This window comes from Chelonia mydas, chromosome 3 (genome assembly GCF_015237465.2).
Source record: "Chelonia mydas isolate rCheMyd1 chromosome 3, rCheMyd1.pri.v2, whole genome shotgun sequence".
Classification (NCBI taxonomy): domain Eukaryota; kingdom Metazoa; phylum Chordata; order Testudines; family Cheloniidae; genus Chelonia; species Chelonia mydas.
In genome coordinates, this window is record NC_057851.1 from 197453579 (window position 1) to 197466999 (window position 13421).

At 48.1% G+C, this 13421-nt stretch overlaps 2 protein-coding genes across 3 annotated transcripts in view; both read left to right on the plus strand.

The window, feature by feature from the left end:
• The first annotated feature begins 1362 nt into the window (after positions 1-1362).
• SMIM26 (small integral membrane protein 26) lies at positions 1363-2948 on the plus strand. Its single transcript, XM_037896221.2, has 2 exons — positions 1363-1708; positions 2453-2948. The coding sequence occupies exons 1-2, from the start codon at positions 1582-1584 to the stop codon at positions 2605-2607; spliced, it is 282 nt and encodes a 93-aa protein (XP_037752149.1). The 5' UTR covers positions 1363-1581; the 3' UTR covers positions 2608-2948.
• A 4662-nt stretch (positions 2949-7610) lies between these two features.
• The window catches only part of DTD1 (D-aminoacyl-tRNA deacylase 1), a 97008-nt gene continuing 91197 nt past the window's right edge, over positions 7611-13421 (plus strand). The window contains exons 1-2 of one of the 2 annotated variants that reach the window (XM_037896222.2): positions 7611-7766; positions 11786-11876. In XM_037896222.2, the coding sequence (XP_037752150.1) occupies positions 7724-7766; positions 11786-11876 (134 nt within the window). In that variant the 5' untranslated portion in view covers positions 7611-7723. The remainder of the gene's footprint in view (positions 7767-11785; positions 11877-13421) is intronic. The other variant, XM_037896223.2, reaches the window with a different exon arrangement.

The following is a 13421-nucleotide window of genomic DNA, read 5'->3' on the forward strand; positions in this document are numbered from 1 at the left end:
CTTGACTAAATTGACTTGCATTGACTTGTAATTACAGGAATTTTAATATTGGCGTTGTTGAATGTAACACTTATTTTATATAGACCAAAAATAACATTTCTTGCCCATAATTGTCACAGAATTTGAGGGTTTTTTTTCCAGACTTGTTAATACAACAAGATTTTCTGCATTTCATTTACCCTCTTCAAAACCACTGATATGAGCCAAGAATGAAGAATGTGTCTATAGCTAGATTTCACATCACAAGTGTGTCGCTAATGGTAAGATGCTTTATATAGCTCTGTGTGTAAAATCCAATTTTAACACATGCCACACCTTTGAAATGCAGTCTGCAGACCCCTACAACCCCACACCCCCTTCCCTCCCAGAGCCGAGCCACAGGGCCCTCCTGGCCCAGATACCCACACTCTCTCCCCCCTGAACCTAGCTGTGCCCCCGGTTTTGCTGAGATACCCACATCCTTTTCGCTCCAGAACCCAGGGATTCAGAGGGGTTCTGAGCTGGGGCAGAGGGTTGGGGTGCAGGGTTTGGGGGCAGTAGGAGGCTCAGAGCTGGGGCAGGGGGTTGGGTGGCAGGGTCTGGGAGGGAGTTTGGGGGAATGAGGGGGCTCTGAGCCGGGGCAGGGGCGTGGGGGGCAGGGTCTGGGAGGGAGTTTGGGGGCAGGAGGGGGCTCTGAGCCGGGGCAGGGGCGTGGGGGGCAGGGTCTCGGAGGGAGTTTGGGGGAAGGAGGGGGCTCTGAGCTGGGGTAAGGGGGTGGGGGCAGGGTCTGGGAGGGAGTTTGGGGGTAGGAGGGGGCTCTGAGCCGGGGCAGGGGCGTGGGGGGCAGGGTCTGGGAGGGAGTTTGGGGGAAGGAGGGGGCTCTGAGCTGGGGTAAGGGGGTGGGGGCAGGGTCTGGGAGGGAGTTTGGGGGAAGGAGGGGGCTCTGAGCTGGGGCAGGGCGGTGCGAGGCGCAGGCTCCGGCCGGGCGGCGCAGCGGGGCTCAGGCTGCCTGCCGTGGCCCCACGCTGCGCCCGGACGCGGCCGCTGCGGGCCTGTCCCTGGGGGGAGGGGGCAGCAGGTCTCCCTGCGCCCCCCTCGCTGGAACCGGCCCATGGGAGCGGCGCGTGGAGCCACCTGCCCCCCGCCCCGGGGGTTTAGTTTTGCGGGCCCCCCCCTTGAGCCGGGGCCCTGGGCGGCGGCCCCCAAAGCCCCGGCCCCCACCGCGCACGGGAGCGGGGTCTCTGGGGAGGACCGGCCGCCGGGCGCGGCTACGGCCAGCCCGCCCCGCCCCAGCCGCCAGGGCAGTGCGCCTGCGCGAGTCCGCGTTTGCTCCCGGAAAGACCCAGCCTCCCAGTCACGCACTCTCGCAGCCTTGGGGTGAGGCCGCGCCCAGCGCAGGGGCCGCATCCGCTAGGTTCGCTGCACGCAGCCAATAGGCGCGGGCGTTGCTGGCCGGCGGCGCGGCGCGCAGCCAATAGGAGCGGGCGTTGCTGGCCGGCGGCGCGGCTCGCAGCCAATAGGAGCGGGCGTTGCTGGCCGGCGGCGCGGCGCGCAGCCAATAGGAGCGGGTGTTGCTGGCCGGCGGCGCGCGGGGGCCGGACGATGTTCGCGCAGCGGGCGTTGCGCTGGAAGGCGCGCTTTGCGGCCCTGTACGCCGTGGGCACCTGGAGCCTCCTGGGCTGCGTCTTCTACTACTACTGGCGCGACCGCGCGGAGCAGCTGCCGCCCGGTACGGGCAGGGCCCGCCTGAGGCCTCGCACAGCCGGGCCCCGCCCCCGCCGCGCCTGCCTGGGCCGGAGGTGTCTCTGGGTGTGCGGGGGTTGATCCTGGGGGGCCTTGGACGCAGCGTGGCGCCCTTCCCCTGGCCCGTTCCTGCCGCCTCCTGGGCAAGGGCTTCTCCTGCCCTGGCACTGCCCCGCGCTGTGCGTGGGGCTCGGCGCCGGCGACTGACCCAGGGCGTCCCCCCGGCGGGCGCGAAGGCCTCAGGGCGCTCCCTGTTACGGGTGCCTGGCTTGTGTGTCCCCAGTTGAACGTCGGAGAGATCAGGGGAGGCTGGAAGTGCTGGCGTTCAGAAACGTGCCGAGCCCGTGCTCACATGGGTGGTGGGCCTCCAGTTTTGCACCTACACTTAATTGTGCTTGTGTGTAACGGTGCCTGCAACATGAGAGGGGTCCAGTGAAGGCTCAGTAAATATTTAGGCCCCAGTTCAGTTGGTGAGTTGCCCTTGACTTGTAACTTGAAGGTGGTCTACAAAGGGCATAAGATGGAGGGAAGCTTGCACCCATATTTGCTGCTGGATGATATGTAAAGAAGTCTTGACAGTTTTGTTTCAGAAACGTTTCCTGTTTGCTACAAAAGCTGATTAAAAATATAGTTCTTACAGTATCTGGATACAACTGTGTTGGCAGCCATAAGCAGGGAAACAAAAGAGTGCTGAAGAATGACCCCCCCCCCCCCATTTTTTTTTAATTAGGTGAAGAGAAAACACCTCCAAGGGAGACACCAGCAGATGTCTTTTTCACATCAACAATAACATATAAACAGAATGCCGTACATCCTACAGGTGGACTGCATGATTATGTGAAATCCATCTTTGCAACCAGTGATGGCCCTGGTCCAGAAGAGTAACATCCTGGAAATTAGGAATTTGATACGTATACAAGAGAAATGACTTTCATCATGATGGCTTGCTTGGACATGAAAAGTCTTTAGTTGAAGTGCAGGTTTCATTTTATTTCAATTAAAAAAAAACACCCCCCCCACCCCCACGCAAACACACACACACTCTCTCTTCTCCTCCCTCTCTCCCCCCCCCCCAAAAAAAAAAAAAAAAACCAAACAAACAAACTGCAGAATAATTTGCAAAGCCTAGTAAACCTTTTCAACTCTGTTAAAGGCAGTGTTTTCCCAGAAACTCTTAGAGGGCTGAAATATTTAAGTTACAAATTATTAAACTTCCTGTAATTAAATCTGTGTAGTTTGAAGTTTATTTTAATGATATTGCACACCATGTAGTGTCTACTAAATTAACATAATTGCCTCCCCTAGAGCTTTAGCTTTGATCAGGTAATAAGAAATTGCACAGAGTCAGTTTAGGGATTGTGAATGTGAGCCAGTCTTGGACACCAACTGCTCTTCCAGTAAAGTGAATTATATTTTACTTTGTTGGATTTTGAGAGAGTCCTCATGTTATTTACTTCCATTCCCAAAAACAAAATTAAGTGACTCAAGTGTACACCACTCACTAGGAGTAACTCATCTGTTTCATCTCTTTTCCTAAAGGAGTGAAGTTAAAGGTGTAAATAGTGCCCAGTATTAACTGCACTCTCACCAACAGCTGTGTCCATTTTCATGACTCAACTGTTCTACGAGGTCACTTTCTTGAAGCAATTTTTATGTGTAAAGTTGCATTAGCAACAACTTAAAAGTGTTTCAGAGTAACAGCCGTGTTAGTCTGTATTCGTAAAAAGAAAAGGAGTACTTGTGGCACCTTAGAGACTAACCAGTTTATTTGAGCATGAGCTTTCGTGAGCTACAGCTCACTTCATCGGATGCATAGTTCATCCGATGAAGTGAGCTGTAGCTCACGAAAGCTCATGCTCAAATAAACTGGTTAGTCTCTAAGGTGCCACAAGTACTCCTTAACTTAAAAGTGTGGATCCCATCTGAAGAGCACCTTGGTGAAAATGGCACTACTTTACTCCACAGTTCAGAGTCATCTCTGTGTGTATACAGAGTTACTGTACTGGTAAATGTATTTTTATTTATCTTAGCATTGCAGAGACAACAGATATGGGAGTCTGAGTTGGTCTGTTTTCTGGCTGGAACTTCAGCAAGAGAATTGTTGAGAAGCACTACTATAAAAATCAAAGTTATGCCTGAACATTTATTTATTACTGATATGTAACACCTGCCTGGCACTCGCCATATTCAAAGTACTGTGCAAACATTGACTAGCCTTCTTGTATTACAAGTAACATCTGAGATCGCTAACTGAAAAGAGTAGAGAAATACCTCTGTTTTCAGTTTGCTCATCTAGTGCTTTGACAGTTTTCCTTATGTTGCTCTTTCATACAGCAGTGGAGGAGAGATGCACACTAACTGCAAACATGGGGCAGGTGTACCTGAAGTTACTTAGGTTAGACTTAAAGTTGATCATGTCTTTTTACAAAGAACCATTTACAGAATCTTTACCAATGAGGTGTTTGCCATAATTATACACCTTCACTACCACTATATTACATCTCATCTGGGTTAGGGTTAGGGAAGATCAGTAAACTGGAAATAACATAGTTTGATTTGCAGAGCTCAGCAGGATTTTATAGTAGTAGCAGCTATGGAAGCAATTTTTTTTAAAATTTATTAACTGAACACACATGATGTGGAAATCATGGAGCAGTAAATAGGAAATGCCATCTTTAGAATAACTTCAGATTGGGAACACAGTAAAATCTTTAATCTCTTAAATCTTTATGGTTTTGCAGTACTTAAAAAATCTGAAAATTGTAATGGGTGGAGGGGAGAGAACATCATCTGGATTAATCACAAAACTAGAAAATTTTAAAAGGCTGGTGCTTAAGAGACGTTTGGTGCTTCCTCTGCTGGATTTATAGTATTAAGTAACTAATCAGTATTCCCAAATCCATGTTGACAGTAGTGATGCTAATCCACAAGCAATTCATTTTTATTACAGTTAGGCATTGTTTAAAGTGAAGTAGATTTAAAAAAACTACAAGAAAAGCCGTGCATTGAGCAGTATTTGAAAAACAAGGCACAAAAATCAACTTTGTTCAGAAAAAGAAATTCCTGCTTGAGGTATTTCCAAGGACTTTAAAACAAAAAACACCTAAGTGTGTACTATCTTCAGGATAGTCAAGCTCTATAATACAGAAGCTTTATATGTGACCATCGACAGCTGCTAGTATGTAGTGTAGGTAAGGGATAAGTCCATCAGTGGAGATATTTGCATTTACTTTGAAAGGAGTGTCTGCTTCTCTGTGAAATGGTGAATGAACAGCCAAAGAAAGCTTTTAGTGAGGGGGTGGAGGTGTAGTTTACTGAGTTAAAGAATCTTATTTTGCAACCAAAGGCAGATTTCCATAAACACATTTTAAATTGAAGTCTGTATTTTAGAAAGCATGTAGGCCTAGTCAGGAAGTAATTGTGGAGGGGAAATAGGTCTTTCTATTTAGCCTGCTAATCAAATGGATCTTCTTTCTTTAAATTATAAATCAGGTCAAGTCTCTCTTCGCTTTTTTTTTTCTTTAAAATGAACACAATCAACTTGAAATCTAGTCATTTAAAAAAGAATTAGAGGTAGTTTCAGGTACACCACCTGACCCTGAGTTCTGCTGCCAGTTTTTGCAGGCTGATATATTTTTTTCCTATTTGTGCATGGTTTCTCTCTCTCCATTAGCTGCCTGAAAAACCATGTGAACAAGGGAAACTGAACGTAAGGACAGTCATACTGGGTCAGACCAAAGGTCCATCTAGCCCAGTATCCTGTCTTCCAACAGTGGCCAATGCCAGGTTCCCCGGAGGAAATGAACAGAACAGGTAATCCTCAAGTGATCCATCTCCTGTTTCCCATTCCCAATAGACAAAGTGCTATCAAAAGCACAAGACATTTTTCAGATAGAAGTGTGACGGCAAAGCTTTACCACAGCCTTCCCTCCAATTTTCTACCTCAGTTGTCATTGTCGTCTTACCGGATGTGGAGCTTGCCAGACCAATTTGCAGCAGGCTCAGTGACTTTCCCTTGAAGAAATTATTCCCCATCTTTTGATCACACACACTTCATTAGTTCCATGCTATTTCCCAGGCCCTGCCCGTACCTACTCGAATCCACCACCAAGAATTAATTAGTTAATATTTCTAGCACCTCATACTTCCTCCCTTCTCAACACTTGGGACTCTTCAGAGTGACTCCCTTGCCTGTCAGTTGTTCCTTGCTTTAGTAGTGGTACCAGCACCAATGTTATGCAGTCTTTGGTTGGGTAGAAGATGGGTCCTTCTGGTGGTGGACTAGGTGGTCAGCTGGAGAATGAGTTTTCTTGGTTTTTGAGGTGGGGAGGTCTCTCCTGGAAGATGGGAGAGCAGGTTTCCTCCCGGGTGGTGGGAATGGCGTTAGTATGGAGCTGGGCAGGTACAGCAGGGAGGAAGCCAGGAGGCAGTAGTGAGAGGATTCCTACTTACTGTAGCAGCATCTTGATTCTGTCTCCATATGGTGCTATTAGAATGGGGTGAGGTTTGGGGCTTACAAGAACTATCTCGTGTCTCCCCAATACACACCTAGTGGCACTGGTGAGGAACGCAAGAAGGGACTTCCTCGGGCAGTAGTGACTGCTTTCTCGAGAGGGTTGACCACTAACAAGCAGAGCTGGCCTTGGCCGTTTGGGTAGATTGTGAATAATTTTTTTATTGCTTTTCCTTTCCCAAATTTACCCAGATTCTGTGATTATCCCACTACTTTACACACGGCAGGTCTGCTGATCTGGGGTGGGTAGTAAAATTATTCTTTAGGATACTCTCCAATCATGACTAATTGGGTGGGTGGGTACTTTAGGTCCTTTAAACCTTACTTCTTTCCCTTAACATAGTGGGTTCATGTTTTCAAGGCTGACTTCTTATGGGAAAAATCATGTCTCTTTCTTTTTTGTTTAACAAAGCTGAGATTCAGCTTTACAGGGCCCAAGGATGGCTCAGTTATTGGTGGGCTTGAACTACGATGGCTTATGATAGGGTAGTCGCATTCTTTTTTGGCTAACATTTTGTATTCCAGAATCTGGCCAAAGTCAGAGAAGACCACCCCAATTTCTCAGAGGGCAGGTCCACTGTGGGGCTAGGTGGCACGCTTAGTATCACCCTTAAAAGTTCACTGCTGTGCTGAACTTGAAAAGGCTCACCACCTCAATGCCTTCTGCTCTGTCTTTAAAACCACCCTTAGCATATACTCTCACGTGGGTAAGCTAAAGGCCACAGGGAAGTGGCAACAAAATAACTCTTGGGAATTTTGTGCTGAAAGTGGCCATTTCTGTGGCAACAGAATAGCGGCTTGCACGGAGCGCTGTTTAACGTGGTCACTTGAGTGGTGGTAACATAAATGTGGAGGAAAACCAATCACAAAGCTAAAACCAGGACTTCTCGCCTGCATAGATTTCGCTGACATTAAAAACAGCCAGGATGTGTAGCAGCCTTTCTGCTGACTGTCAGAGCATCAGCGCCTGCTCGCTTGGGTCCAAGACCGGCTTGGTAGCCCTGCAGAAGATCCTCTGCCCACCCTTGTACCTGAGCAAACATCCTGATTTCATTTTCAAGGAAGACAGTAGTATTTCCCACTCCCATAGGGAGTGTCCCCCATTCTCTCTAGGGGGACTGCCCCCCATTTCCCACTCCTTTGGGGAGAGGCCCCCATTCTCTCTATGGGGTCTGCTCTGATTCCTCCCCTATCTGGCCTGTCCCTTCTCTCCCTCTGTCTATGGGGCTGCTGCACCCCACCCGGGACTGTCCCTCCCCTATGGGAATGCCCCCCGTTCTCTCCAGAGGGGCGGTCCCGTTCCCCTCCCTGCACCGGGGCGGAGCTCAGCCCGACCCCCTGCGGGCGCCCCCCGCGGCGGCTCCCGGCCGGGAGGCTGCAGTGGCCGCCGGGGCCTGGAGGGGGCGGCCGCGGCCGCTGCTTCCCGGATCCCGGCGCTGTCCGCGCCGCCGCCGCCGCCGATCCCCGGCCGGGCCCGGCTCCGCCACCATGAAGGCGATAATCCAGCGGGTCACCCAGGCCAGCGTGACAGGTCAGTGCCGGGCCCGGCCTCCGGCCACGGGCATCACCCCTCTGCCCCCGGCCCTCGGGGACCTCCCCCTCCCCCTCCCCCGTCCTTCCTCCCCCCGGACCCCCCTCCCCCTGCACCCCGGACCCCCCCTTCCTTCCTTCCTCCCCCCGGATCCCCCTCCCCCTGCACCCCGGACCCCCCCGTCCTTCCTTCCCCCCCGACCTTCCCTTGCACCTCCCTCCCCCTGTCCTTCCTCCCCTCCCGGACCCCCCTCCCCTGTCCTTCCTTTGCACCCCCCTCCCCCTCTGTCCTTCCTTTGCACCCCCCTCCCCCTCTGTCCTTCCTCCCCCCCCGGACGCTCTCCCCCGTCCTTCCTTTGCACCCCTTCCCCCCGTCCTCCCCCCGCCCCCCGTCCTTCCTCTCCCCCGGACCCTTCTCCCCCGTCCTTCCCCTTGTACCCCATCATTCCCCTGCACCCCCCTCCCCTTGCACCCCCTGCCATTGCCCCTCCTTCCCCTTGCACCCCATCATTCCCCTGCACCCCCAGCCCTTCCCCCTCCCCTTGCACCCCCGACACCTGCATCCCTGGCCTTCTTTCTCCCCCTGCATGTCCTGTCCTTATCTCTCCCCTTGCACCCTGCCCTCCCCTGGTGTCCTTCCCACCTTCCACAGCACCCTCACTCCTGGCACCTTGTGTCCTTCCCACCCCCTGCATCCGCTTTTCCACCCACATGCTGCCTCTTGTCCCCACCTTTCTATGCATCCACTGACCTTCCCATCCACATACCTGCAAATGCTGCCCCTGCACTCCCACACACTGTTCCACCCCTGCACCCACCCACACTCCCCAGTACCCACCTATCCATGCACCCAGTGTTCCTCCTGCCCCTTCACCCACCGTCCTACCCTCTCCCACTGTCCTTCTCACCCACATACCCTTCCCACATTCCCTGTACCCACCATTCATCCCACCTTCTGGCCCCCTCAGCCCACGTACCCACATCCCACCCTCTCACTCCCCTTATGCATCTACAATCCATGCCACCCAACTGTTCTCCCCACCCATTCTCTTTACTAAACCTTGAGTAAACTACTATGAAGTTTTCCCAGAAGAGCCCCATCACCTTGTGCTGAGTAAAAGCTTTCATTCAAAATCTCCTTCAAGATTAAAAACAAAACAAAAGCCCTTCTAAATGTTAGTGCTGCCTTCCCGAGCCTGCAGCCAGCCCCAGTGCCTCTGCTGCTGCTCAGTGCTTTGCTGAGTTGTGCCACAAAGAGAACAGACCAGGGCCCCCTTGGTTCTCTCTGCTGATGTTTAGGACCTTTGGACAGCCACGGAGCTCACAGCACTAAAGTGAAAACCATTGTGTTGCAGTTGGGTAATCTCAGAGCAGCTGTGGGAATAGGCACTATAGCTATTCACTGGGGAGAAGGACTCGAAGACAAGGATGAGTAGTGGAGAGAGCACTGGACAGGGACTTGTGAGTCCTGGGTTCTATTCCTAGCTCTGCCCCTGGGTTGCTGGGTGACCCTGGGCAAGTTATTTCACTTCTACATGCCTCAGTTTCTCCATCTGTAAAACGGAGATAATGATTTGTAGCTCCTGTGTATAGTGCTTTGAGATCTACTGATGAAAAGCGTTATATATATTATCATTATTCTCCCATTGCTACATTCGGCTACGCTTGCTGTTTGGGAGCCTCCCAATTAAGTTCAAATTTTGTCATTGGTGTAGATGGTTAAAAGGCCCCTTTCAGAGAAGGGACTGATGGATGTGTACTTCCAGCATGCCTGCTACATTTGATTTGACTTGACCTGCTCATAACCTATCTCTTTCAGTTTGCATAGTCCAGAGGGCAGGTTGTCTGTCTGTCTGTCTTCTATTTGGTGGAACTCCCTCTGCAAATTAATTATTTTCTGTTTACTTTCAGTCTTAGTTGTTCAACACACTTCTGTCTTTTGTGTCTTTACTGTTATTCACTGATATAAGGGAATATTGCTGCATAAATCAATTATAATAACATGACTGTAATTGCATGTTGGATTAACTGCTGACTGTTATTGATGGCTTTGCTGATCTGCACCTGGCCAAGAGGTTGCTGCTATCTCTTCTGGATGCAGACCTCACTACTGTGATCCATGCCTTTATCACTTTTTGTTCTGTGTTTGTACAGCACTATGACAGCAGGGCAGTGGTACATGACTAGGGATCCTAGATGCTCCCTCAGGACAGATAACAATAATAGTGCAATACATTCAATTTGGGGCTCCCCTTAAATCCACCTGGAAACTGAAGCAGACCGTCAATACAGCAGCCCACTTATTAATCGGAGTATCTTACGTTGAGCATGGCACCAGTGCTCTGCGATCCACGCTGATGACATGCTGATTTGTGGATGGGATTTAAGGTGTTGGCTTTGACCCATAAAGCCCTAAGTGGCTTGGGACATGCCTGTCTGAGGGAAATATAGTTGAGATAAGCAGAGGTGCTTTACTGGTGACCTCTCAGTATCAATCAGAGATGGCGGGGGACAAGATAGTCTCCATGAAGACCCTTCAACTCTATAATTTGCTCCTTCCAAACCCTCATTGGAAATTGTCCAAATCTATTGACCCCTCAGGTGTGCTACGCAGCCAATCACTTGTTGTAGGGTTTTGAGCGAGGGCATGCTGGAGGGTGGGTAAGGTTCTGTTCACGGCTTTGACTCTCATCTTTCATGGCAGTTTATATTCTGTTTCGTGGGTGGCGCTGGCTTTTTTTCTTGTTCGTACAGGTATGGTTGTGCTTTTTAACAAATATTAAAATGCGCTTATCTCAGTGGGTTTTTTTAAGATGTTGTGTAAATCTAAATAAAATAATCCTAGCCATGGCCATGGGTTCTCATAAAAATCACTTTTTATCTCTTTCAGCATATTACAGTGGGCCTAGAGGGACGTATTTTATTTTAGATTTCATGAAACTGATATTTGTTTTCATGTGGTTGGATAGAATTGGGCATTTATACCAAGATCTGTTTTCGTAGACAGATTCGAAGGCCAGAAGGGACCGTTGTGGTCATCTCATCTGACTTGCTGCCTAACAAGGTCACAGGTGTCCCTGTGTTCATTCCTGCTTCGAGTTCAATAGCTGTGCTTGTGTTAGAACATTACGTTTAGAAAAACACTCAAAAAGCTCGACATGTTAACATGACTGGGATATGAACCCATGCCTCCAGGGGAAACTGCAGTCTCCCCGTAGCCTGCTTAGCCAACCTGAGAGCTGTAGAGAACACAGGTCTACTTGGTCTCAGCTTAGGGCCTTAGCCACTGCATCATAACGTGTGTCTCTTTGCAAATCTTGAAAAACCAAAACATTGAATGCAACTTATTTTTTGCAGGGTGGAAACTACCAAAAAAAAAAAAATCCATCTTTAAAAAATGTTAATTTTTTTAGGGACTTCTGCAATGCAGAAATCAAATGAGTTTATTGATTTCATACAGTTGGGTAAATTTTCAAAGAATTATTTCACGTTCTTAACCACGTGATTCGTATTGACTCTAATGAGAATTGCAGTACTAAAACTCTTCATGCAATGTTTTGAAACGCTGTAGCAAGCATATTGAGCTGCCAGATCGCCTCTTCATTTAGCAAATCAATTTCACGAGAGGCAAGGGGCTGATATTTTGTAACTCACAAAAAAAACAAGGGTGCCACTACATATTGCCTTTCAAGGGATGCTAGAAATGTAAACATAGGGAGTAAACATGTGGAATGCTGGTATGGCAAGTGTCCATGTTCTGATTTTTCTTACAGCATTGCAAGATGCTAAAATTACTTGTAAGGTAATTCTCCTTTCACAGAAATGACTTTCAGTCCTCCTGTAAAATTGAATTGGTGTACCTGAGCCAACATGCTGGGGACAGCTAGTTAACTCTTTAAGTTCAAGTGACGTTTCCAGAAAGTGTTTATTGTACCATTGCCTGTTGGAATTGATGCTTGCATGTGGCATAAAACCAGATAGGGTGTTTAATTTCGCTCTCTTTTTGTTGTTGTCCTGCAGTGGGTGGGGAACAAATAAGTTCCATTGGACGAGGCATCTGTGTGTTGCTGGGTATTTCTTTGGAAGATACGCACAAAGAGCTGGAACACATGTAAGTCATGACATGCATTGAGTGTTTCCTTGTAATTCCTGTTTATTCATATGCTACTAACTCCATATCAGTAATATCAGAACTATCTTCAGAAAGTGGGGCCTCTTGCTATGGGAAAATGTGAGCTTCTCCATGTTCTTTTTTTTATGTTACACTTTGTGTGTGGGCCTCCTAGTTATAGTTTAGCTTCATTTTATGCAGCACTGTGGAAAAGTCTCCCCAAAATAAATAAACCAACCACTACGTGTTTTTCCCAGAAAATGACCTCCCATTGGTTTTTTTTTCTGGGCGTTTTTTCTGGGTGTTTTAAAAATTTCTATCTATGTCACTATAAACTGTTTACATTAACATACAACATATTTGAAAGGTTTTGGGATACTAGAAATCTTAGGATCTCTTTTCAATCTGCACATGAAAACTTTAGCACTTCTGAAAAGTTAAAAGGGACGTGAGGGGACCATCAAGGTTTTTGTTAAGTCGACAAGAAAGAGTAAGAAAACTAAAGACATGTCTAGAGAGGGAAGGGGAATGAAATAGCTGGAGTGATTAGTGATTGGTGATTAGAGAGAAGAGTGGAGAATGGGTGGAATCAATTGTAATTAGATGCTGAAGAGAGACGGTGCGTGGAGTGTGAACTGTGCCGGGGCTTGACTTGTTAGAATCCAAACTTCTTAGAAGATGGGCAGGAAATTTGAAAATGTGCTTCTGTGTAAAGCTGGGCTATCTTATCTCACTTTTCCGATCTTCACAGTGTGTTCAATTCACTGAGTCACCGTATCTCATACTTGCTTTAGTACCTGTGAAAGCTGGTGATCAATACTGCACATAGGTGATTAGAATGTAGAGGATTACCCAAACTCCAAGGGATTAATTTATCTGACTCAACATATATGAAGTTGAATAAAGAGTCAGGAAATAAACACTTGAATGGACTGAGCTATTGAAGAGAGAGAATTATTCTTAAATAAAATATAAACGTGGTCCAGAATTGCTAAGGAGAAAAAATGACACACTGGTTTAACCAGTTTCTTCAAGTGCCATTGAATGAAACTTTCTCTGTTGCTCCTGCAAATGAGACAATTTCAATGCTGTCATCATCTGCAAAGTGCAGCAGTGATGATGATGATTTAAGTCCCTGCCGCAGGCCTGCAGCCTTTAATCAGCAGCTCAATTCAGGAGCAGTTTCTGTTTCTTTGACACCCAGAGATTCTTGAACATCAATATATGACTGTGCCATAAAAACAGCTGAAAGGCAAAGACTTACGCTTGATGATAAGTGCATTCCAAGTTTAGGCTAATAACATCCTCTTCAATGTGGAACAAAATGATCAATTTAAAGTGATGACTGTAGTGTTTTTCCCTGGATGTACTCCTCCAGACAAACTTAAACTCACAGGACTCATTACTAGGTGCCGCAAGTGATGAAACAGAGGAAAAGTTAAAGGAAGAACTTCAAAGAATCAAGATGGATGGGAATGGACTATTATTATTGATTGAATACTAGAAGTGAACCAACAATGCATATATATAGAGGGAGCAATTGCA

Excerpts from the sequence above, each read along its gene's own strand:
- SMIM26 (XM_037896221.2), top strand. The coding sequence starts at position 1,582 with ATGTTCGCGCAGCGGGCGTTGCGCTGGAAGGCGCGCTTTGCGGCCCTG. Across the intron at positions 1,709-2,452 it reads CGCGGAGCAGCTGCCGCCCG|GTGAAGAGAAAACACCTCCA; the intron begins GTACGGGCAGGG and ends TTTTTTAATTAG.